General features: G+C 37.4%; 1 protein-coding gene across 1 annotated transcript in view; it reads right to left on the bottom strand.

Moving 5' to 3' along the window:
- GTF2A1L (general transcription factor IIA subunit 1 like) overlaps window positions 1-26,883 on the bottom strand; it is a 53,083-nt gene that overhangs the window by 11,425 nt on the left and 14,775 nt on the right. Inside the window, exons 6-8 of the mRNA XM_087863376.1 lie at window positions 25,597-26,183; window positions 1,837-2,094; window positions 819-908 (exon numbers count right to left, since the gene is read on the bottom strand). Of these exons, the coding sequence (XP_087719502.1) occupies window positions 819-908; window positions 1,837-2,094; window positions 25,597-26,183 (935 nt within the window). The remainder of the gene's footprint in view (window positions 1-818; window positions 909-1,836; window positions 2,095-25,596; window positions 26,184-26,883) is intronic.

The following is a 26,883-nucleotide window of genomic DNA, read 5'->3' as shown; positions in this document are numbered from 1 at the left end:
GTCTGCACTATCCCTGTTCTTACCATTTGCCTCTGCCTAATCAGCAAAGACAGCCAGATTTAAACTTATTTTCTCAGTAACATTTCAGAATGCTAACATCCATCAAATCAAGTTTGAATTTCTCCTACCAGGATTCTGGATTTTCCAATCTGCGGCCAACTCTGTCCCCAACCCAGCCTCCTTTTCCAATAAATCCAAAAGAACACTTCATTTAAGGCAGATCTGTCTCTTCACTGCCCCCTTGTACATTCTACATTCATTCATTTCTCTGCCTTGTATTAAGCGGTTCCACTCAGAATGTCTACTCTCTACACTTACCTATATCTTACAAATCATTTAAGACCTATTTCAAAGCTCCACATCACCCATGAAGGATTTGTGGAGAACTCCAACTACAAATGATTTCTTGTATTTCCTAGCTAGTTTTTGGACTTACTGTCTGTGCCACATATCTAGGCATTTGATTTACATGCCACTCATCTTAGCATTTGATTTATATGCCATGTATTTTAGCATTTGATTTGCCTGTCACATATTTTAGCTTCTGATTTACCGACCATCTTATTGTATGCCATTCTTTTATTACATACAGCAACATCTTGTTTCAATAAGATTGTCACCTCCTTAAGAACTATCACTTTTTTTGTATCACTGAGACCACACAGCACAGTGTTAGACACAAAATATATATAATTAATGAACTTTTTCATGATTAACTACGAACTGTAATTCATCATCATAATTGTCCATTATTTTACATAACTTTCTACCAGAAATGCAATTAATAAACCCAAAGTTTAAAAAGGTGAATACAGTACCTTGTCATACTGGCAGACGATTACATTATCTGTGTCAAACAGGTCTGGCACATCCTGCTCACTCACATCATCTCCAGAATTTAAAGGGTCCTAAAGATGGAAGATGGTCCCATTAAGGAATTTCATGATGCTCTGAATTTTTTAAAGACAGAGATACACGTAGAAATGAAGGAACTTAGTGGGGCACCTGAGTGGCTCAGTCGGTTAAGTGTCTGCCTTCAGCTCAGGTCATGATTTCAGGGTCCTGGGATCAAGCCCCATAGGGGGTTTCCTGCTCACAAGGAAACTGTTTCTCCTCCTCCTCCCTGCTTGTGTGCGCTCTCTCTCTCTCCATTGCTCGCTCTCTCTCTCAAATAAATAAATAAAATCTTTTTTAAAAAGAGAGAGAAAGAAAGGAACTTGGAAAGAGAATAGTATTGTACTTAAAAAGTCAAATAGCCTGAGTTTGAATCCGAGCTTGGACATTTAGTAACTACAAGACTGACCTTTGTCGATTTACTAAATCTCTTCATATCTCAGTTTTCTCATCTGTTAAATGAGGATAGTAATAAGACCCATAGGGTGGTAGGAACGTTAAATAACAAAAAGCAGGTAAGACTTAGCGTGGTACCTGGCTCACCTGTAAGGCCATCATAAATTATAGTACTACTTACCACACCACAAAAATTTACTGCAATTATTAGAATCAGAGCAGATACTATATGCTTCTAACCTGGCTGCCTTCTGTACCTCCACTCCCGTCCTCTAAACCTCCCACTATCTCTAGTTAGGACCAACAAACATAGTAGCCGATTCCCAAATACTTAATACAAGTTTGAATTACAGTTTAAGATTAAAAGTTTAAATACTAGGGTACAAATTAGTCTCATTTTAAAAGACTAAAGACAGGGTTAATCTTAATTGCGATTTCTCTTGTATATCAAAGGATATTAAAGAACAAAGTATATTAGAAGTATATTAAAGTACAAATGCTATAAACTCAATTTAAAAAACAGTTTCACCTCAAAGTGATTCTCACCTCTTCTACAACGTCTGTTTGAGGATCTTCATTTTCACTACTGTTGGCAGTTGAATCTTCATTTGATATATGGTCAGCTTCTTCTTCAAGTACCTTCAGGTCTCCTGCATCAATAATCCCTAGAAATTCATTCTCATCTACATCTCTTGTACTTCCTATTTCGTCATTGGAAGATGTATCACCGGTTCCATCTATTTGAATTATCTCATTAATATCATCGGTTACCTGAATGCTTAAATCCATCTGAGAATTAGAATCCTAGAAAGAGAAAGAAATAAAGTTTTTCAAGTCAAAAAGGTGTATAAAACATTTTATCACACAAAATATAAAATTAGTTAAACATTTCACAAGTGATCTTAAAATATATTTCTTTTCTACATTTCTTTCCTTTCCAATGTGTGTTCCCTAATTTTATATTTTAGAACAATCCCAGCATTTCTATGCAACATGGGGATAAGTTTTAAATCATAAATAAAGTAAACACACTTATACTCAGACAATAAATGAGTTTACTAGTTTCAGGTAGTAACTGCCAGTTTTTGTATATACATCCTTAAATTTGTACAGTAGTTGTTAGGTTTTAACTCTTTCATTTTATTTTAAACAATAATTCAACAAAGTAGAAAGTAAAGTGATATTATGCTCAATGGATAAATGAAAAACATAAAGGATTGTACGAGCTGAAATAAGCCAAGCACAAAAGAACAAAAAGAAATCAAAACTGATAGCAGTGAAAAGAGAAACAGACAAATCTATAATTATAGCTGGAGAACTCAACATTCCTCTCGCAGTGAACAATAGAAAAAGACTGAAATTTAATAAGGATGTAAAAGACCTAAAAAACACAATCAAACAATTTAACCTAATTGACATTTACAGAATACTCTATCCCAAAATAGCAAAAGGAACACTTTTTTAAAGAGTGCACATAATATGTTCACCAAAATGGGACCATATTCTGGGCTCTAAAACAAATCCTGACAAACTTAACACACACAAAGCATGGTCTCTAAGCACAAAAGAATTAAACCAGAACTCAGTAACAGAAAGATCTGGAAAATCCTCTAACATTTAAAAATTAACACATTTCTAAATACCCATGGATCAAAGAGTAAGTCATGAGGGAAAGCAGAACATAATTTTAATTGAATGCAAACAAAAACATAACATTTCAAAACTTGTGAAATGTAGCTAAAGCAGTGCCTAGAGGGAAATTTACAGCATTACATGACTATATTCAAAAAGAATGAAGTTTCAAATCAATGGCCTAAAATTCTACCATAAGAAACTAAAAAGAGAAGACTGAACTGAGCTCCTGGCAAAGGAGAAAACAATAAGAAGAAATAAATGAAATTGAGAACTGGAAAAAATTGAGAAAGTTAGACCAAAAGTTCATTCTTTAAAAAGATCAATAAAATTGATAAGCTTCTAGCCAGACTGACAAGGAAAAAAGAGAGAGAAAAAGAGAGAAAAAATAAACAAATACTATCAGGAATTTAAGAAGGGGTGTTGCCACAGATCTGAAGATATTAAAAGAATAAGGAAATTGTCTTCAGGCATCTGAGCTGCTATAACAAAACACCATAGACTAGGTAGCTTATAAAAATGGAAATTAATTTCTCACAGTTTCAGAGGCTGGGAAGTTCAAGATCAAGACACCAACAGACACAGTATCTGGTGAGAGCCCACTTTCTGGTTCACAGGCAGTGCCTTCTCACTTCATATGGCAGAGAGGCTAGAGAGTTCTCTAGGGTCTCTTTTATAAGGCAATTAGTCCCACTCATAAGGGCTCCACTCTGACTTAATCACTGCCAAAAGACCCAACCTCCTAACTACCATCATCTTTGGGGGTTAGGATTTCAACATATGAATTGGGAGGCAGGGGAACACGACCATCCAGACCGATATAAGTCAGTTTACAAAAATTCTGTAGTAGCAATAAATGATTGGAAATTGAAATTTAAAAACAGCATTAATTTAAATATTTACCTGAAATTTTAGAGAAGTTTCCAAAAGTTGCCCAGTTGGATTTTTTTTTTAAGTTTTGTGGGTTACGTTTTTATTTAAATTCTACTCAGCATCTAGTGTACTATTGGTTTCAGGAGTAGAATTTAGTGATTCATCACTTACTTACAATACCCAGTGCTCATGATGACAAAAAAGTTGCCCAGTTTTTAAGAGTCTGCCTATCTACTAAATGGGAAGAAGTCTAATGAGCACTTGACCTCCTTGGAGAGATGAAGGACTGCCTCCTCTGTGGAAAGGGAAGCACTCTGAGAAGCTATGCTCATGGGATTATGGTACATTGCTTTCAGTCCTAACTGAAACTAGGAAACACACTTAAGTGTGATAAGGAAAGTAAGATCAGGCAAGTGTAGAAATTCACGGACCTTTTCCCCCACAGTCTGTAAAAATAGACTAGCTTGAGTTAGGGGTGCAATTTCTGGGTTATATATGAGAAGAGGTGTCTTACAGCTAACACCATGAAACCAACAAGAAAATATCTTTCACTTCCCTGTGACTCCAGGCACAAGTTGCAAGAATGCTGCTTAAGAATAAGCACAAGACTGTCCCAAAAGTAAAGACGCAGAGGTGAGGTTGGGGTGGTGATCCATTAAAATCGGACATAGTTCATACAGTTTTGAGTGTTCTGTGAGTCTCTATGTGAATATCTAGCACAATGCCTACTTTACAGAAGCACTCAATAAATGGTCATTGGTGCAAAAAATAATAATAAATTTTGAAAATTTTAAAAATAAAAATCAAAGCAGCACTAATTAAAACAGCATCAGAAAAGAAACTCATCACATACAAGAGATCCTCACTAAGGTAACAAGCAGATTTCTCAGCAGAAACTTTGAAGGCCAGAAGGCAGTGGGATGATACATATTTAAAGTACTGAAAGAAAAGATTGTCAACTGGGAATTCTATATCTGGCAAAACTGTCCTGTAAAAATGAGTGAAAAATTAAGGAATTCTAAGATAAAGGCTGAAGGAGTTTATTACCACTGGACCTGCCCTACAAGACTCCCTATAGGGAGTCCTTTAAATTAAAATGAAAGGAAACCAGACAATAACTCAAAGCCATACAAAAATATGGCTCTTTTCTGGTAAAAATACATAAAGATATATAAAAACCAGTATTATAATTTTGTTTGTAATTCTACTTCTTATTCCTGCACAAGATTTAAAAGACAAAAGTACAAAAAAAATAATTATAAATCTATATTAAGGGGAACACAATATATAAAGATGTATTTTGGGATATCATTAACAAAGTAAGGGAGGGCAGAGCTGAAGAGGAGCAGAATTTTTATAGGAGACTGAGGTTGAGTTGGTATCACTTCAAGACTGTAATAACTTTAAGATGCCACAAGTAATCCCCATGGTAACCAAAAAGAAAATATCTATAGAATATACACAAACAGTATGAAAAGGGAATCGAAATGTGTCACTACAAGAAAATCAACTAAATACAAAGGAAGGCAGTAAGGGAGGAAATGTGGCACAAAAAAGCTAAATGACACACAGAAATCAAGTAACAAAATGGCAAAAGTCCTACCCTATCAGTAATTACTTTAAATGTAAATGGATTAAACTCCTTAATCAAAAGATGCAAATTGGCAGAATGGATAAAAAACAGGATCTAACTACATGTTGTCTACAAGAGACTCACTTTAGATCTAAGGACACACATAGGTTGAAAGTAAAAGGATGAAAAAAGATACTTCATGCAAATAGCAACCAAAAGAATTGGGATATGCTACTATCAGAAAAATAGACTTTAAGTCAAACACTATTAGAAGAAACAAAGAAAAACATCATACAATCAAAAAAAGAACCAATTCACCAAGAAGATTTAACAATTATAAACATATCAGCACCAAACATTACAGCTCCTAAATATATGTAACACTGACAGAATTTGAAAAATATATAGCTTTATGATAATAGTATGAAACTTCAATACCCCACTTTCAGTAATGAATAGAACCAGCCAAAATATCAATAAGGAAATAAAGAACTTGAATATTATACACCAGTTGGATCTAATAGACATATACGAAACATGCCACCCAACAACAGCAGGATACACGTTTTTCTCAAGTGCACACAGAACATTCTCTAGGAAAGACTGTATGTTAGGATACAAAACAAATCTTAATATTTAAAGACCGAAATCACACAAGGTGTCTTTTCTGATCATAATGAAATAGAAGGAAAACACACAACATGTGGAAATTAAACAACAAACTCAAAAAATCATTGGGTCAAAGAGGAAATAAAAAAGAAATCCAAAAAAATCAATCTTGATCATATAGTTGTGGGTTTATTTCTGGGATTTCTATTCTGTCCCATTGATCTATGTGTCATTTTTGTGCCAGCACCATACTGTCTTGATCACTACAGCTTTCTAATAGAACTTGAAGTCCAGAATTGTGATGCCACCAGCTTTACTTTTCTTTTTCAAGATTGTTTTCACAATCTGGGGTCTTCTGAGCTTCCATGAAAATTTTAGGATTGTTTGTTCTAGCTCTGTGAAAAATGCTGGTGGCATTTTGATAGGGATTGCCTTAAATGTGTAGATTGCTTTGCGTGGTATATACATTTTAACTATATTTGTTCTTCCAATCCATGAGCTTGGATGTGTTTCCATTTCTTTGCGACATCTTCAATTTCTTTTATAAGTGTTTTATAGTTTCCAGAGTACCTCTTTGTTTAGGTCTATTCCTAGGTATCTTATGGTTTTTGGTGCAATTGTAAATGGAACTGATTCCTTGATTTCTCTTTCTGCTGCTTCATTATTGGTGTATAGAAATTCAACAGATTTATGCATGTTGATTTTGTATCCTACAACTTTGCCGAATTCATGTATCAGCTCTAGCAATTTTTTGGTTGGAGTCTTTGGGTTTTCTATATAGAGTATCATGTCATCCACAAATAGTGAAATTCTTCCTTGCTGATTTGGATTCCTTTTCTTTTTGTCTGATTGCTGAGGCCAAAACTTCCAGTACTGTGTTAAATAACAGTGGTGAGAGTAGACATTCCTGTCTTATTCCTGACAACAGAGGAAAAGTTCTCAGTTTTTCCCCAGTGAGGATGATATTAGCTGTGGGTTTTTCATATATGGCCCTTATTATATTGAAGTATGTTCCCTCTAACCCTACTTTATTGAGGGTTTTTATCATGAATGGATATTGTACTTTGTCAAATGCTTTTTCTGCATATATTGAGAGGATCATATGGTTCTTATCCTTTCTTTCATTAATGTAGTGGTCAACTAATTTTCAACAAAGCAGGAAAGAATATCCAATACGGAAAAAAAAAACAGTCTCTTCAACAAATGGCATTGGGAAAACTGCACAGCAACATGCAAAAGAATGAAACTGGACCACTTTCTTACACCATACATAAAAATAAATTCAAAATGGATGAAAGATATGTAAATGTGAGACAGGAAACCATCAAATTCCTAGAGGAGAACACAGGCAGTAACCTCTTTAACATCAGCCATACCAACTTCTTATTAGACACATCTCTTGAGGTAAGGGAAACAAAACCAAAAATAAATTATTGGGACTTCATCAAAATAAAAACCTTCTACCCAGTGAAGGAAACAATTAACAAAACTAAAAGGCAACCTATAGAATGGGAGAAGATACTTGCAAATGATGTATCTGATAACAGGTCAGTACCCCCAAAATCTTTAAAGAACTCATAAAACTCAATACCCAAAAACCAAATAATCCAATTAAAGAATGGGCAGAAGATACGGACATTTTTCCAAAGAAGACACACAGATGGCTAACAGACATATGAAAAGATGTTCAATATCATTCATCAGGGAAATACAAATCAAAACTACAATGAGATATCACCTCATGTCTGTTAGAATGGATAAAATTAACAACACAGGAAACAACAGGTGTTGGAGATGATGCAGAGAAAGGGGGACCCTTCTTACACTGTTGATGCAAACTAGTGCAGCCACTGGAAAACAGTATGGAGATTCCTTGCAAAGGTAAAAATAGAACTACCCTACGATCCACCAATTACACTACTAGGTATTTACCCAAAGAACACAAAAATACAGATTTGAAGGAATACATGTACCCCGATGTTTATAGCGGAATTATCAACAATAGCCAATTTATGGAAAGAGCCCAAATGTCCATCACCTGATGAATGAGTCTTCTTTATCCATACACACACACAGTGGAATATTACTCAGCCATCCAAAAAAATGAAACCTTGCCATGAATGGAACTAGAGAGTATTATGCTAAGCAAACTCAGTCAGAGAAAGAGAAATACCATATGATTTCACTCATATGTGGAATTTAAGAAAATATTTACAGCTATAAATGTTCACATTAAAAAAGAAAAGATCTCAAATTAATAACCTAAATTTACACTCTAAGGAACTAGAAAAAGGAGAACAAAGCCCAAAGCTAGTATAAGGAAGGAAATAATAACAATTAGGGCAGAGATAAAGTAAAGAACAGGGAAAATGGGGCGCCTGGGTGGCTCAGTCGTTAAGCGTCTGCCTTTGACTCAGGGCGTGATCCTGGTGTTATGGGATCAAGCCCCACATCAGGCGCCTCCGCTGGGAGCCTGCTTCTTCCTCTCCCACTCCCCCTGCTTGTGTTCCCTCTCTCTCTAGCTGTCTCTCTTTCTGTCAAATAAATAAATAAAATCTTAAAAAAAAAAAAGAACGGGAAAAAAAACAATAGATAAACAAAACTAAGAGTTGGTTCTTCAAAAAAATCAGCAAAATTGATAAGCTTTTGTCTACACTGATGGAAAAAAATTAAGATTCAAATAACTAAAATCGAAATTAAACTTTACTACTGATTTTACATAATAATTATGAAAGGATACTAGGAAATGTATATCAACAGATTTATAACCTAAATGAAACAGACAAATTTCTAAAAACACACAACTTACCAAGAATGAATCATGTATAGAAAATCTGAATAGATCTATAAGAAGATAGAATTAGTCATCAAAAATCTCTCAACAAAGAAATGCCCAGAACCAGATGGCCCCACTGGAGAATCCTACCAAACATTTAAAGAAGAATTAACACCAATCCTCAAAAAACCTAAACAAAATACTAACACAAACAGAATTCAACAGCACATTGAAAAGACCACACATCATGACCAAGTGGGATTTATTCCTGGGATGCATGGATGATTCAACATATGAAAAAAAACCAATCAATATAATATAACATATTAACACAATGAAGGGGGGTACACACAATCACCTGAACTGATGCAGAAAAAGAAAAATTAGGAATAGAAGGAAACTGCCTCACTATAATAAAGGCCATCTATGAGAAGTCCTCAGCTAACAGCATACTCAATAGTGAAAAACTCAAAGCTTTTCCTCTAAAATCAGGAACAAGGCAAAGTGATCCCACTTGCCACTCCTATTCAACAACGTACTGTAAAGTCCTAGCTAGAGCAATTAGGCAAGACAGACAGACAGACAGACAAATGGCACCCAAATTGGAAAGAAAGAACTAGTATTATCTATTTGCATATAATACTATTTCATACATGTACAAAACCCAGAAGATTCCACACACATAAAAATGTTAGAATAAATGAATTCAGCAAAATTGCAAAAGGCAAAAATTAACATACAACCATCAGTTGTATTTCTATACACAAACAATTAACTTTAAAAAATGCAGAAAACAACTCCATTTAATATCCTGTCAAGTAGAATAAAATACTTAGGAGTAAACACAACCAAGGAGTCCAAAGACTTGCTCACTGGAAACTATAAAACTTCCCTGAAAGAAATTAAAGAAGCCAGAAACAAATGGGAAGACATTCCGTGTTCATGAATTTAAAAGAGTTAATATTGCTAATGTCACCCAGAGCCATCTACACATTTGCTGCAATCCCTATCAAAATCCAAATCCCAATTTCTTTTGTAGAAATAGAATATCCATCTTAAAATTCATATGGAATCTCAAGGGATCCTGAATAACCAAAACAATCTTGAAAAAGAAGATTAAGTTGGAGGTCTAACACATCCTGATTTTAAAACTTACTACAAAACTACAGTAGTCAAAACAGTGTCGTGTTGGCATACAGACAGACAAGAAAACCAATGGAATAGCATTAAGAGCCCAGAAACAAATCCTCACATTTATGGTCAAATGGTTTTTGACAAAATGACAAGGACATTCAATGAGGAAAGGGCAGTCTTTTCAATAAATGGCACTGGGAACACTAGGTACCCACATGCAAAAAAAATGAAGTTTAAAGATTTAAACAAAAGAACCAAAACTATAAAACTCACAGAAAAAATCTTAGAGGAAAATCTTCATGATGTTGGATTTGGAAATGATTCCTTAAATAGGATACTAAAAGCACAGGCAAAAAAAGGGGGAGGGGGCACAGATAAAATGGCCTTCATCAAAATATAAAAATCTTTATATCTCAAAGGACATTATCAACAGAGTGAAAAGGCAACCTACAAAATGGAAGAAAATGTTTACAAGCCATTAAAATAAGGAGTTAATATCCAAAATATATAAGAAATCCTACAACAAAAAAACCAAACAACTTGATTTAAAAACGTACAAAGGACTTGAATAGACATTTCTCCAAAGAAGATAAACAAATAGCCAATAAGCACATTGATGTTCGGTATCACTAGTAACTAGGGAAATGCAAATCAAAACCACAATAAGATACCACCTCACACCCATGAGGATGGCAATTATCAAAGGAATAAAACAGCAGGAACTAACAAGTGCTAGTGAGCATGTGGAGAAATTGGAACCCTTGTGCACTGGTGGGAATGTAAAATGGTACCGCTGCTATGGAAAATAGTACAGTAGTTCCTTAAAAAGTTTAAATAGAATTACTATATGATCCAGCAATTCCACATTTGGCTATATATCCCCCAAATAGCTGAAAACAGAGATTTGAAATATTTGTGCACCCAAAATTACAGTAGCATTAGTCAAAATTGCCAACGGGTATAAGCAACCCAAGTGCCCATGGACAGATGAATGGATAAATAAAATATGGTATGTACATAACATGGAGTAGTATTTAACCTTAAAAAGAAAGGAAGTTTTGACACATGCCTCAACATGGATAAACACTGAAGACATTATACTAAGTGACAAGGGATACAAAAGTACAAATACCATCTGATTCTACTTCTATGAAGTATCTGAAATAGTCAAATTCATAGAGACAGAAAATAGAATGGTGGCTGCCAGGGATGGGGTGAGGGAAGGATGGGGAGTTATTTAACAGGCGCAGAGTTTTAATTTGGGAAAGCTAAAATGTTCTGAAGATGGATGCTAGTGATAGTTACCCAGCAATGTGAATGCACTTACTGCCACCTAACTGTGCAGTTAAAAATGGTTAAAATGGTTAATTTTTACGAGAAAAAAATAGAACAAAACCAATGGTGATAATGAACTGTCAAGTATGTAATAAAATACAGCGATACAGAGTGCTGGTGGCAGGAAAACTGGCATAACCTTTTGAAATTATTGTGGCAATGTATGTGAAGAACCACGGAAATTTTCCTTCTCAATAACCCTACCCTTAAAAAAATTTTTTTTACAAGTAATGCAAATGAAGCATAAAATATAAATAAAGTTGTTCTTTATAGTATCTTTAGTACTATTTATATTTGCACCCAAAACCATAAAATACTTAGATAAAAAAATAACACGTGCATTTTGTGTATGTTGAGAACTACAAGACATTAATGAGAAAAGTCAAAACCCTAAATAAATTGAAATGTGTCATATCTATAAATTGGAAAACTCATTATTTTGATGATGTCAATTCTTCCCTTGATCTACAGATCCAAAACAATTCAATGTCCTAGCAGTTTTTTAATCGACAAACTCATTCTCACATTTATATGGAAAAGTAAAAGAATTAGAATAACCAAAACAACTTTGAAAAAGAACAAAGTTGAAAGACTTGTACTCTCTGACATCCAGACACACTATAAACATACCACAATTAAGACAGTGTGGTATGACTGAAAAGATAAACACATGAACTCATCAAACCGTGAAAGTCCAGAAATAAACTAACACACATATGGCAACTGATTTGCATTGAAGGTGAAGCGCTTCAGACACTCAATGAGCTTTAGACAACTCAATGGAGACAGGCTAGTCTTTTCCACAAATGATACTAAAACAAATGAACAGTCACATGCAAAGAACAAAGAACCTAACCTTGTACTATACGCAAAAATTAACCCAACATGGATCACAGCCCCAAATGTAAAACCCATAAAAATTTTTTAAGACGCATGAGATCTTTGCAACCTTTGGTTAGCTAAGATACATAAACAGAAATCAAAAGGAAAAAATAAGTAGATTTCATCAAAATCACAAACTTCTCTACTCCACAAAACAGTATTAAAGTAGCAAGGATGTCAAGTAGCTACAAATCTTATACATTGCTAGGAGAAATGAAAAATTCTATCATACATTGCTGGTGGAAATACGATCACTTTGGAAATGTGTGGTCGTTTCTTATAAGTATACATGTATATTATGGCCTACAAGTCCCATTCTTAGGTATTTACTCAAAAGAAAAGAAAATCTGCAACCACACCAAAAAACAACAAAAAAACTGCACATGAATGTTTTTAGGAGCTTTATTCACAAATGCCAAAAACTGGAAAGAATCCACATGTCTCAATGGTGAATGAATAAACAAACTGTGGTACAATGGAATACTGATATATGCGACAACATGGATGAATCACAAATGGATTATGCTAAAGTTACATGTTGTATGATTCCAGTTGTTTGACATTCTGGAAAAGGCAAGCCTATACCAAAAGAAAACAGATCAGTGAATGACTGACAGGGACTGGAGGGAGGGAAGGATAGGATATTGACTACAAAGGGGCATGAGGAACATCTTTGGGGTAATAGAAATGTTCTGTATCTCAGTTTGGTACTGGTTATATAACTGCAAGTGTTTGTCAAAATTCATACTGTACACTTACAAACTGTACCTAAAAAAGCATGAACTTTATCTATGTAAATTCCACCTCAATAAATCTGATGTCAGTAAATTATGATCAGGTTAGTCCGAGGCCTAAATCACACGTTGGAACTGGCTTTTGGTTTTAATGGTGACAAGAAAACCTCAACCCACAAGATCTTTTGTTGCAAAATTAATCAGAGCTCTCATAGTACTTTGCAAGAAAATTTTAAGATTAAGGAATATTGGAGATTTTAGGACTCTTCTGATTAAATTCATGTAGCATCATTTTATCTTACTTAAATCAGTAAGGTCCTGTTTACTTTGGGAGAGGAGTAAGATTACAAACACGAATTTAATATCGTAACTGCAAGAGTTTTGTCATTCTCAACTTCTTCAGAAGCACTTCCACCAAGCACTGGAAAGTTCATATGCTTATCTGACTCCAATCTTCTCTTCTAAGGTGGTAATTTGACCAAAATAGCCAGCAACATCCAAAACTGATAGCACAGGATCATGAATACAAAGATTTAAGTCTTTCATATGGCCAAACATCCATTACATACATCATCAAAGGAGTACTCCCTGTCCAATTCGTACAAGGGGGTTTTCATTCTCTCTCAAAAATAATCAATGTCTCCCCAAGGATCAATTAAGAACTTCAAGCATTGTCCTTTGAAAAGCAAGAAAAATTCTGCATGAAGAACAACTTAACATTTTGCCCACATTTTTTGACAAATGTCTTGGAAAAGGCAATAATTCAATACTTTTGCTCTAATGTATCTGAGTTTCATGGCAGCTGATGAGACTTCTTTTAGAATTATTGGCTGTGTCTTAGCATTAATGTATGCCATGTGCTGAAATAGATAGCAATGCTCTCTTTCCTGAAGCGGCAAAACCATTTGTTGCCAACCATCTCAGAGGCTCCATCAGTACAGACAGTACCGAGTTTTGCTAAGAAAAAATAATAAAAAGTTTCACAACATAGCAAGTTTTTTGATGGTGCCAACATACCAATGATGATTAAAATCAAACACTAGCTGCCCTGAGAAGCATTAATAGTTTTATCCTGTTGAATGTTAAAGGAAAGTTACTGCTGATTCTTCTATGAATTCCATCTGAATGTGAAGAAACGTCAACAATTCTAGTGAGATGATGTCATCTGACAAGAGGCACTGCTTCAATTTTCTTTCTCTGCTCTAAAACAAGGCAGCTCAGGAGGTGAGGTTAAGATGGCGGAGGAGTAGGGGACCCCTTTTTCAGCCGGTCCCCTGAGTCGAGCTGGATAGGTACCAGACCAGCCTAAATAACCACGGAATCAGCCTGAGACGCAGGATGATGCATCTGGATCTCTACAAATGAACATCTCCAGCGCTGAGTATTGAGGTACCAAGAGGGGAGCTGTAAACCGTGCACGGATATCGGAAGATAAACGGAAGGGGGAGGGAGCCGCCGCATTTGGGCGCCGGGAAGCGGCAGCCACCTGCACGGGGGAGCGGGCGGACACACAGAGGGCACCCGCGAGAGAGCGGACTGAGACCGGTGAGCCGTGAATGCGCGCGCCACCAGGCATCTCCCGGAACACCGGAATCCCGGTGTGCTCACGGGATCCAGACTGAGACCGGGAACTCCCGGAGCGCGCGCGGGGCGGCTGGCGGCTGGCGGGCCACCTGCACGGGGGAGCGGGCGGACTCGCGGTCGGCACCCGCGAAACAGCAGACTGAGACCCTGAACCGGGTGCGCGCGCCACCAGGCTTCTCACGAAACTCCGGAATCGAGGTGTGCTCACCGGGCATAGACTGAGACCGGGAGACCCGGGAGCGCGCGGGGCGGCCGGTGGCTGGCGGCATTAGAAACACAAAGGACAGAGACGGGGCGGCCGGTGGCTGGCGGCATTAGAAACACAAAGGACAGAGACGCGCCGGCCCTGGAAGTGAGGGCAGGGTCGCCGAGTTGGTGCGCACATCCCGGGACACCGCAGGGTTGAGCAGCACCAACAGTAATAGAGTTAAAGTGGCCAGAACATCAGTGGAGAACGGGCCGCGATCCCTCTGTTCTGCGACAATGCAGCCTCTGCTGCTCTGACCCTCAGAAGAGGCATAGCCGGCCGCCAGGGAAAGCCGCCAGAGAACAAAAGCCTGGAAATACCAGCTCAGAGAGTGCCCATCCCCATCCTCCCTCGCAGGGGACACGGAGACTCTAACCAAACAGGGTTGCCTGAGTATCGGCGCGGCAGGCCCCTCCCCCAGAACACAGAAGGCAGGCTGAAAAATCAAGAAGCCCACAACCGGAGGCGCCTGGGTGGCGCCGTCATTGAGCGCCTGCCTTCGGCTCAGGGCGTGATCCCGGCGTTCCGGAAAGGAGTCCCTCATCGGGCTCCTCCGCTGGGAGCCTGCTTCTTCCTCTCTCACTCCCCTGCTTCTGTTTCGTTCTTGCTGACTGTCTGTCTCCCTCTCTCAGATAAGTAAATAAATAAAATCTTTAAAGAAGAAGCCCACATCTCTAAGATCCCTATAAAACAAGTGGCACGGCCTGGGACCCAGTCAATAATTTTGGGCTCTGGAAACCCCGCAACCTCTCTTCATCAGAATGACAAGAAGGAGAAGCCCCCCCCAGCAAAGAAAAGACAGTGAGTCAGTGGCCTCTGCCACAGAAGTAACGGATATGGATGTAACCAAATTATCAGAAATGGAATTCAGAGTAACAATGGTCAAGATAATGAGCAGACTTGAAAAAAGTATTCAGGAAAATATTACTGAGAATATACAATCCCTAAGGGCGGAAATGAGAGCGAATTTGACAGAAATTAAAAATTCTATGAGCCAAATGCAGGCAAAACTAGAGGCTCTGACGGCCAGGGTCACGGAAGCGGAGGAAAGGGTTAGTGAATTGGAGGATGGGTTAATAGAGGAAAAAATAAAAATAGAAGATGGTCTTAAAAAAATCCACGCCCACGAATGTTGGCTACGGGAGATTACTGACTCAACGAAACGATCCAATGTTAGAATCATCGGCATCCCCGAGGGGGTGGAGAAAAACAGAGGTCTAGAAGAGATATTTGAACAAATTGTAGCTGAAAACTTCCCTAATCTAGCAAGGGAAACAAAAATTCGTGTCCAAGAGGCAGAGAGGACCCCTCCCAAGCTCAACCATGACAGACCTACACCACGTCACGTCATAGTGCAACTCGCAAATATGAGATCCAAGGAAACAGTACTGAAAGCGGCCAGGGCAAAGAAATTTCTCACGTACCAAGGCAAAGGCATCAGAATTACATCAGACCTGTCTACACAGACCTGGAATGAGAGAAAGGGTTGGGGGAGCATTTTTAAAGCTCTTTCAGAGAAAAACATGCAGCCAAGGATCCTTTATCCAGCAAGGCTGTCATTCAGAATTGATGGAGAAATAAAGACATTTCAGAATCGACAGTCACTAGCCAATTTCATAACCACGAAACCAGCCCTACAGGAGGTATTACGTGGGGTTCTATAAAAGTAAAAAGGCCCCAAGAGTGATACAAAACAGAAAGTCACAGCCAATACAAACAAAGACTTTACTGACAACATGGCAGAATTAAAAGCATATCTCTCAGTACTCAGCCTGAACATTAATGGTTTAAATTCTGGTTTCAAACGCCACAGGGTTGCAGATTGGATAAAAAGACATGACCCATCCATTTGCTGTCTACAAGAGACTCATTTCGAACCCAAAGATGCATTCAGACTGAGAGTAAGGGGATGGAGTACCATCTTTCACGCAAATGGACCTCAAAAGAAAGCTGGGGTAGCAATTCTCATATCAGATAAATTGGATTTTAAACTACAGACTATAGTTAGAGATGCAGAAGGGCACTATATTATTCTTAAAGGAAGTATTCAACAAGTGGATATGACAATTATAAATATATATGCCCCCAACAAGGGAGCAGCAAGATACACAAGCCAACTCTTAACCAGAATAAAGAGACATATAGATAAAAATACATTAATAGTAGGGGACCTCAACACTCCACTCTCAGAAATAGACAGAACACCCTGGCAAAAACTAAGCAAAGAATCAAAGGCTTTGAATGCCATACTCGACGAGTTGGACCTCTTAGATATATATAGAACACTACACCCCAGAACCAAAGAATACTCATTCTATTCTAATGCCCATGGAACATTTTCAAGAATAGACCATGTTCTGGGACACAAAACAGGTCTCAGCCGATACCAAAAGATTGAAATTATCCCCTGCATATTCTCAGACCACAACGCTCTGAAATTGGAACTCAACCACAAGGAAAAATTTGGAAGAAACTCAAACACTTGGAGACTAAGAACCATCCTGCTCAGGAATGACTCGATAAACCAGGAAATCAAAAATCAAATTAAACAATTTATGGAGACCAATGAGAATGAAAATACAACAGTCCAAAACCTATGGGATACTGCAAAGGCAGTCCTAAGGGGGAAATACATAGCCATCCAAGCCTCACTCAAAAGAATAGAAAAATCTAAAATGCAGTTTTTATATTCTCACCTCAAGAAGCTGGAACAGCAACAGAGGGACAGGCCTAATCCACGCACAAGGAAGCAGCTGACCAAAATTAAAGCTGAAATCAATCAAGCAGAAACCAGAAGTACAGTAGAGCAGATCAACAGGACTAGAAGCTGGTTCTTGGAGAGAATCAATAAAATTGACAGACCACTGGCAAGACTTATCCAAAAGAAAAGAGAAAGGACCCAGATTATTAAAATTATGAATGAAAAAGGAGAGGTCACGACGAACACCATTGAAATTGGAAGGATTATTAGAAATTTTTATCAACAGCTATATGCCAATAAACTAAGCAATCTGGAAGAGATGGAATCCTTCCTGGAAACCTACAAACTACCAAGATTGAAAAAGGAAGAAATTGATTTCTTAAACAGGCCAATTAATTATGAAGAAATTGAGTCAGTGATAAACAACCTTCCAAATAACAAAACTCCAGGCCCGGACGGTTTTCCTGGGGAATTCTACCAAACATTCAAAGAAGAAATAATACCTATTCTCCTAAAGCTATTTCAAAAAATAGAAACAGAAGGAAGGCTACCAAACTCCTTCTATGAGGCCAATATTACCTTGATCCCCAAACCAGGCAAAGACCCCCTCAAAAAGGAGAATTACAGACCGATTTCCCTAATGAATATGGACGCCAAAATCCTCAACAAGATACTTGCTAATAGAATCCAACAGTTCATTAAAAGGATTATCCACCACGATCAAGTGGGATTCATACCTGGGATGCAAGCGTGGTTCAATATTCGCAAATCAATCAGCGTGATACATCATATCAACAAGAAAAGACTCAAGAACCATATGATCCTCTCAATCGATGCCGAAAAAGCATTTGACAAAATACAGCATCCTTTCCTGATTAAAACCCTTCAGAGTGTAGGAATAGAAGGTACATTTCTCAATCTCATAAAAGCCATCTATGAAAAGCCTACTGCAAATATTATTCTCAATGGGGAAAAGCTGGAAGCCTTTCCCTTAAGATCAGGAACACGACAAGGATGCCCACTCTCGCCACTATTATTCAACATAGTACTAGAAGTCCTTGCAACAGCAATCAGACAACAAAAAGGGATCAAAGGTATTCAAATCGGCAAAGAAGAAGTCAAAATGTCTCTCTTCGCAGACGACATGATACTCTATATGGAAAACCCAAAAGAAGCCACTCCCAAACTATTAGAAGTTATAGAGCAATTCAGTAACGTGGCGGGATACAAAATCAATGCTCAGAAATCAGTTGCATTTCTGTACACGAATAACGAGAACGAAGAAAGAGAAATCAGGGAATCCATCCCATTTACAATAGCACCAAAAACCATACGTTACCTTGGAATTAACTTAACCAGAGACGTAAAGGACCTTTATTCTAGAAACTATAAATCACTCTTAAAAGACATTGAGGAAGACATAAAAAGATGGAAAGATATTCCATGCTCATGGATCGGAAGAATTAACATAGTTAAAATGTCCATGCTACCCAGAGCAATCTACACTTTCAATGCTATCCCGATCAAAATACCGAGAACGTTTTTCAAAGAACTGGAACAAATAGTCCTTAAATTTGTATGGAACCAGAAAAGACCCCGAATCTCCAAGGAACTGTTGAAAAGGAAAAACAAAGCTGGGGGCATCACAATGCCAGATTTCGAGCTGTACTACAAAGCTGTGATCACAAAAACAGCATGGTACTGGCACAAAAACAGACACATAGACCAATGGAACAGAATAGAGAGCCCAGAAATGGACCCTCAGCTCTTTGGGCAACTAATATTTGATAAAGCAGGAAAAAACATCCGGTGGGAAAAAGACAGTCTCTTCAATAAATGGTGCTGGGAAAATTGGACAGCTACATGCAAAAGAATGAAACTTGACCACTATCTCACACCATACACAAAAATAAACTCCAAATGGATGAAAGACCTCGATGTGAGACAGGAATCCATCAAAATTCTAGAGGAGAACATAGGCAGCAACCTCTACGACATCAGCCAAAGCAACCTTTTTCATGACACATCCCCAAAGGCAAGAGAAACAAAAGATAAAATGAATTTATGGGACTTCATCAAGATTAAAAGTTTCTGCACATCCAAGGAAACAGTCAGAAAAACTAAGAGGCAGCCCACGGAATGGGAGAATATATTTGCAAATGACACTACAGATAAAGGACTGGTATCCAAGATCTACAAAGAACTTCTCAAACTCAATACACGAGAAACAAATAAACAAATCAAAAAATGGGCAGAAGATATGAACAGACACTTTTCCAATGAAGACATACAAATGGCTAACAGACACATGAAAAAATGTTCAAAATCATTAGCCATCAAGGAAATTCAAATCAAAACCACACTGAGATACCACCTTACGCCAGTTAGAATGGCAAAAATAGACAAGGCAAGAAACAACAATTGTTGGAGAGGATGTGGAGAAAGGGGATCCCTCCTACATTGTTGGTGGGAATGCAAGTTGGTACAGCCACTCTGGAAAACCGTGTGGAGGTCCCTTAAAAAGTTAAAAATTGAGCTACCCTATGATCCAGCCATTGCACTACTGGGTGTTTACCCCAAAGATACAGACGTAGTGAAGAGAAGGGCCATATGCACCCCAATGTTCATAGCAGCAATGTCCACAATAGCTAAATCGTGGAAGGAGCCGAGATGCCCTGCAACAGATGACTGTATTAAGAAGTTGTGGTCCATACATACAATGGAATATTACTCAGCAATCAGAAAGAACGAGTTCTCAACATTTGCTACAACATGGACGGCACTGGAGGAGATAATGCTTAGTGAAATAAGTCAAGCAGAGAAAGACAACTATCATATGATTTCTCTCATCTATGGAACATAAGAACTAGAATGATCAGTAGGGGAAGAAAGGGATAAAGAAAGGGGGGGTAATCAGAAGGGGGAATGAAACATGAGAGACTATGGACTATGAGAAACAAACTGAGGGCTACAGAGGGGAGGGGGGTGGGGGAATGGGATAGACCGGTGATGGGTAGTAAGGAGGGCACATATTGCATGGTGCACTGGGTGTTATACACAACTAATGAATCATCGAGCCTTACATCAAAAACCGGGGATGTACTGTATGGTGACTAACATAATATAATAAAAAATCATTATTAATAAAAAATAAAATAAAATAAAATAAAATAAAACAAGGCAGCTCAGTAATTTCCAATATTCTCAGCTTCCCCAAGGTCTCTTCAATTGTATATGGCTTCTCTGGGTAATAAAATAAGCAAATGCATAGGAGGCTTCAAGATAAAGCTTTGTTTGCCAAATCCAGCTTCAAATCCTTTCAATTTAAGCTTTCTTTTAATTAAAGAAGAGTGTTTTTCCAATGGCTAGTAAGGATTAACAGAACTTCACACCTATATGTGGGGATAAATATAAGAGAAACCTAAGCTATAACACCCTTTCTTTTCACATTTTCAAACTAAACTACATAAAATTGAATTGCCTATAATCACAATGGCAGGATACATCTTCTTTAATTCTTAACAGAAATTTAATCCAGATATTTACCATTACAAATGAGTGTCAATAATGATTATATATTACCTCTCCACGCACAATTGCCTCCCATGCCACTCCACTCTTATCTGGCATGAAATATACCTTATTTTGACAAACACAAGAAAGTATTTTGTTAAATTGGCTTTTTTCCTATAAAGAAAAATATCACATATCTAGTTTAAAAATCTTTGATTTAGAGATATTAATTTAGGACTGACACAGAGTGACAAAAAATATTTTGCTCAGTTAACCAAATTCTGAATTCAACTACTGATATGACTGACCTTTTAGAGGTATATCAGAGTGGATTTGAAAGACAAATTAAATCTCTTGAAGTTATGTATTTTCTTACCTCTCACTCCATCCATTTTTCATTTATACATTGACTCTGATCGAAGTCAGTGGTCCTAATCTTAACTACATTATTACAAGCACCTCAGAAAGCTCTTAAACACTAATGAGGGGACCCCATTCCAGACTAACTAGATCTAAATCCCTTGGAGTAGACCCGAACATTTTTTTAATGCTCCAATGAAGTTTTTTTTAAGGTTTTATTTGAGAGACAGTGAGAAAGAGAGCACAAGATGGGGGAAGGGCAGAGGAAGTAGGAAAAGCAGACTCCCCACTGGGCAGGGGCTCAGCTGGATTCCAGGACCCCGGAATCACAACCTGAGCAGGAGGCAGCTACCCAACCGACTGAGCCACCCAGGTGCCCCTAATAACCCAGTGATTGTAATACTTAGCCAGGACTGAGAACTACTGAGCCAAATAACTAATCATAGATCTTGTTCTTTAAAAGCTTACACTCTAGGGGTGCCTGGCTAGCTCAGCTGGTAAAGCATGTGACTCCTGATCTCAGAGTCATGAGCTCAAGCGCCACCTTGGGCACAGTATATTCTAGTATACATGAATGTGCATATGTTCTTAGGTGCTATGTATACAAAGATTAATAAAATGTACCTCTCAATGCAAACAGGACACTTTACTGTACCTTTCAGCTACATTATGACACACACATGCTTAAGGTGCAATGATAACAGAGAAGAGATAGAGCAAACCCAAAAATGAAAAGGAGGGATAGAGAGGCACTGAAGTAAAATTTCTGAAGGAAGTATTAAGTGGATAAGAAGCAATTAGCCAGGGGCGCCTGGGTGGCACAGCCGTTAAGCGTCTGCCTTCGGCTCAGGGCGTGATCCCGGCGTTCTGGGATCAAGCCCCATATCAGGCTCCTCCGATGGGAGCCTGCTTCTTCCTCTCCCACTCCCCCTGCTTGTGTTCCCTCTCTCACTGGCTGTCTCTATCTCTGTCAAATAAATAAATAAAATCTTTAAAAAAAAAAAAAAAAGCAATTAGCCAGAGAGGAGAATGGGGAGGACAGGGAGGATGGGAGAAGATTCAGGCGTCAAGCAGAGGGAATAACAAAAGCAATAGAGAGGTGGATACACCATGGTTAACAGAGAATCACTCACAGTTTGGTGTTCCTACCAAAGTAGTAGGCATGAAATCAAGAATAAGTAACAAACTCTGGCATGGAAGAACATGGAAGTCCCTACATGCCACATTAAGGAACTTGAACTTTACCTTGCCGGTAAATAACTGTCAGTGACATGTTTAGCAGACTGCATTCTGGGTAAATCTCTGGTAGCCGTAAGAAGCCATGAGAAAACAGCTAACACACTCTGAACACTATCATGTGCTAGGCAGTGTGCTAAGCACTTCCCCCTGACCATCTCCCACAATCCTCCCACGGTGACTCCAACGTAGATACCATTACCTTTATTACAAGTGAGGAAATAATAACTTGCCCAAGTCACATAGTTATTAAGGGATACAGAAGGGATCAATAATTCTGACCCCTGAAGCCTAAGCCTTTAACCTCTAAAATGGATGGACTGGGAGGAGTGGAGTGAAAAAAGCAGACTACAGGCTAATAAATTATAGTTAAGAGACTATTCTTAAATGAGAGACAATGAGGACAACAGCAGGAAAGATGGAGAAGAGGGAAGAGAGTCCCAAAATATTTAGTACTGAATTTATAAATAAAGTTATCAAATGACATGACTTAGTCTTAAAAAGGAATGAGATTCTGACACGTGCTATGACATGGATGAACCCTGAAAATCTTTTGCCAAGCAAAATAAGCCAGTCACGGAAGGATAAATATTTTATGATTCCAGTTATGAAGTATCAAATTCATAGAGACAGAAAGTACAAGTTAGCAGGGGCTGAATGGAAGGGTAATGGGAAGTTATTATATAATGGGTACAGAGATTTGGTTTGGGACAATGAAAAAGTTTTAGAGATGGATAGTAGTGATGATTGCACAACCATGAATGTACTTAATGCCACTAAACTGTACAGCTAAAAATGCTTAAAATGATAAAGTGTATGTTGTATATATTCTACAGCAATTTTAAAGATAATTTTCTAAAAACCACATAAGGAGAATAAGGGGGGAAAAGAGCCAAAAGTTAATTGTAAGTCCTTAGCATGGGAGACCAGCTGGGCAGTCGTACCACGCAGTGCCTCTGATGACAACCAGTGAATTACTGTGACATTCAGGCAGCACTGTCTAGAGGGCAAACAGACATGAGAACGAAGCTCAAGGGAGTAATATGGTTAGAAACATAGTCATCAACAAATAGGTGGTAAGTTAAAACTGTAATAATCCATGAGACTGCTCAAAGAAAACTTCAAGTAAGAAGAGAAATGGAAGGACAGAATCTTCAGAAACAGGACGGAAACATAAAGAGGACCTCAGAAAGAAGGTAAGAGGTTGCAGCCAGGTAAAGAATTAAAAGACGAGGTAGCAGAAATGACGTTATTCGGAGGTAGAGTAATGATGATGAGGAGGAGAGCACACAAGAGATAAAAAATAGTTAAAGCGAGATTCATTACCATACCATTTCTCTCCTTCTACTCCTACTTCTTGGAGTTCAAATGAAGACCTGAGTTTCTAGTTCTCTGTAGCCTTCTAAGTTTATAAAACAAAATCCCCACACTTAAGAATAACCTAACATAGTAATATGCACTTTAAAATAGGAGCACATCAAAGATTGTCAGGAATATATTTTATGCAACAGTAAGAATGTTAAACCTACACAGAAACTAGATCTCTGGTAGTCTACATAGGATAAATAAACATGTATACTTAATTGTAATTTGCTTTAAGCAATAAGAATTACTGAAAAGCTACTTAAAAAAAACCTATTTATAATTCTTCTGAAAATTTTATCAGCATAAACTTTACCAGATTACTACTATTTGAAAAGTCCCTGCTGTATATTAATAAAAAAACACCTTATGAAGTAAATACTTTTGACTATTTGGATGTTTGTGTTTTAAATATAGCTCTATTTTAAAACTAACCAAAGAGTTATATGAAAAGTTACCCAATTTATCACATGCCCATAAAGCATAACAGCACTAATCTAAAGCTTATTGTGGTCCCAGAAGCTATTACAAACTCTATTCAAATCATCTTTGATAATTCTAAAAATTATGAGGTTGGTTTCATGCCCAGTTTATGGACTTCAACTGAATTTCAGAGAGTAACTTTATACAGCTTGTTTGTAAATGGTGAATCTGGAATTTGAACCTATTGTGGCTTCAACCTAAGTTCTCAACCACTATCCCCTAAACAATTCTTGATTAATCTCCCTTAACTTATCTATTTTTCCATTTCAGAACAAAGTACAAGGTGACATCTCATAAGTAACAGCAGAGTAAGTCCTTGAATCATCACACCAAAACTCTGCAAAGTTCATACAGAGTTCAAGAGAAAAATGCCTCCAAAAGTTTTAAGTGATAGAAACAATCACTTATTCTAAATTCACAGTTATTTTTTACCTCAAAAACAAATTTTCCTAATTATGAGTTTAGCCTACATTTCTTGAATTTTATCTCTTATGTGGAAAATATAATGAAAAAATACTCTAAAAACATTTTATCTTTATACTTGCTACAAGATTTTGAACAGGCTTCATCAAACATCAGAAACTGTATAAATGGAGTTAGCTGTAATACATATTTTGCATTTGTAAAAAGAATGCAAGATTTTTAAAAAATTTTACCATACAAAATTCTCCATGAATCTGCCTCCACTATGAATTCCTTGGAAATTAATAATTTGAACCGATTTTCAATATGCAAAGTTTATTAGAAGCTATTTTTTAGTAGTTTGAATCCCAAAAGACATTAACTCATATTTCAGCAATCAGGGAGAAATAAAGTACTAGCAAGATAAGGGAAAAATTTCTTATGGGATTTTAGGAAAATTTGGTAGAGCAACTTTAAAAAAAAAATACTTTGGACTCCTTTTGTATAAGAATTACCTCAAAATATTCATTTATGTTCATTTTATTACTCGGATTGATTTCTGGGTCTTTTAAATTGTCATGCAAACAAACATTCTCACAATGTAAGGGAGAAGTAAATGGATTACTTTAAAATGAATCCATTTTCTTTGAAGACTATTCTAATTCATTAACTGAAATTAAAAGTTTGAAATGCTGGGCATTTATAAGAACTGATAGCTATATTGAAAACAGTAATAAATACTCTTCTAAAGGAAAAAACAGAACATAACACTTATACTTCTGAGTACCTTACAGCTTAAAAAAACCTCAGGATGTCAAATCACTGGCCACTGTCTGTCCCCTAATACCTTTCGCTTCAACAGAAAACTACCTTCTCTGAGACAGGTAGGCTGCTGGGCTCCTCTGTATTTCTTGGCTGCTTTACAGAATTACGTCCAAACATCCTATTTTTAAGAACATGAAGCTCAATATCAGACATGTGCTGGTGCTGGGTCCCCTGTCGGCCAGAGGAAAGGGGCCCACCATTCAGATTTTGAGTCATGCTGCCAGAAACACCAAGCACTGGCTCCCCGTGCGCATCTGTCTGAGAGACCTGTGGAGGAAACACAACACCTGGAAGACGGATATACTGACAGCTTTCCTGCTGACTCAACAAAGCTTCAGACATGATTTCACGCTCATTCCCAGGAGGTGCAAGTATATCACTGATGGCATTTTCTAAATGTTTCCTATCCACTGTCCCAGAATGAAGAAATGTGGGCTGCTGGAGCACAGTTTCTATTCTCTGTGATTTTTCAGTAGTCGCGAGGAGAGAACATGGATTCAATCGTGGAACACTGGCCTGTATTATTGAAGGCGGCCCCAGCTGCTGAAATACTTGCTGAATTGGATGTAGAATACTTGCTCTTCCAGAAGTCTGTGTCACCATAATTGGTACATTGACTTTATAAAGGTGACCTCAAGACGGAGAAAACAAAACCGTAAGTATGATAGAAACCTAATTTCCTTTAAAAAAAGAAAAGAAAAAGAAAGAAACAAACAAACAAACCCACCCACCCACCCACCCTCAGGCACAATGGGCTGTCCAAAAATACATCAATATGTTAACAGTTATCTCTACAAGTTTTTATTGTATTCTACAGATTCTGTAGAATACATACAGAATCTGTAGAATACATATTTTCTACAATAAATATGTATTACTCTATTTTTAACAAAGCCGTCTCACTTGAACTTTAGCCTTTTCTCACTACTGCTTATATGGCACATTTTGAGATACATACAGGCCACCAATATTTACTCCACGGACCTATCCCATTGTTCGATAAACTACTATGTTACCAACCCAAATTGGGATTTCAACAAACATAATAATGGAGAATGTATTTCACATATATAAGATCTAAGATACCATGTAACTACCGTAAGATGATGCTATCCAAAAAGAGTTTAGTAATTTGAAAAGCCATCAAATTCCCCCTTCTCTTTTAAAATAACACTAAAAAGGAGGAGGAAGAAATTTATTTTTTTTTTTGAGCATTGAGTTAGGTGCTTTAAACTTTGCAAAAAACTAAAGAATAGATATGATTCTCTTTCAAATTAAGACATAGTACTCTGAAAAGCAAACTTTGGTTAATCCCCAAACTTTTTGGATATT

This window comes from Ursus americanus, chromosome 7 (genome assembly GCF_024610735.1).
Source record: "Ursus americanus isolate L20-20 chromosome 7, mUrsAme1.1.p, whole genome shotgun sequence".
Lineage (NCBI taxonomy): Eukaryota > Metazoa > Chordata > Mammalia > Carnivora > Ursidae > Ursus > Ursus americanus.
This window is presented reverse-complemented; position numbering and strand designations above follow the sequence as displayed.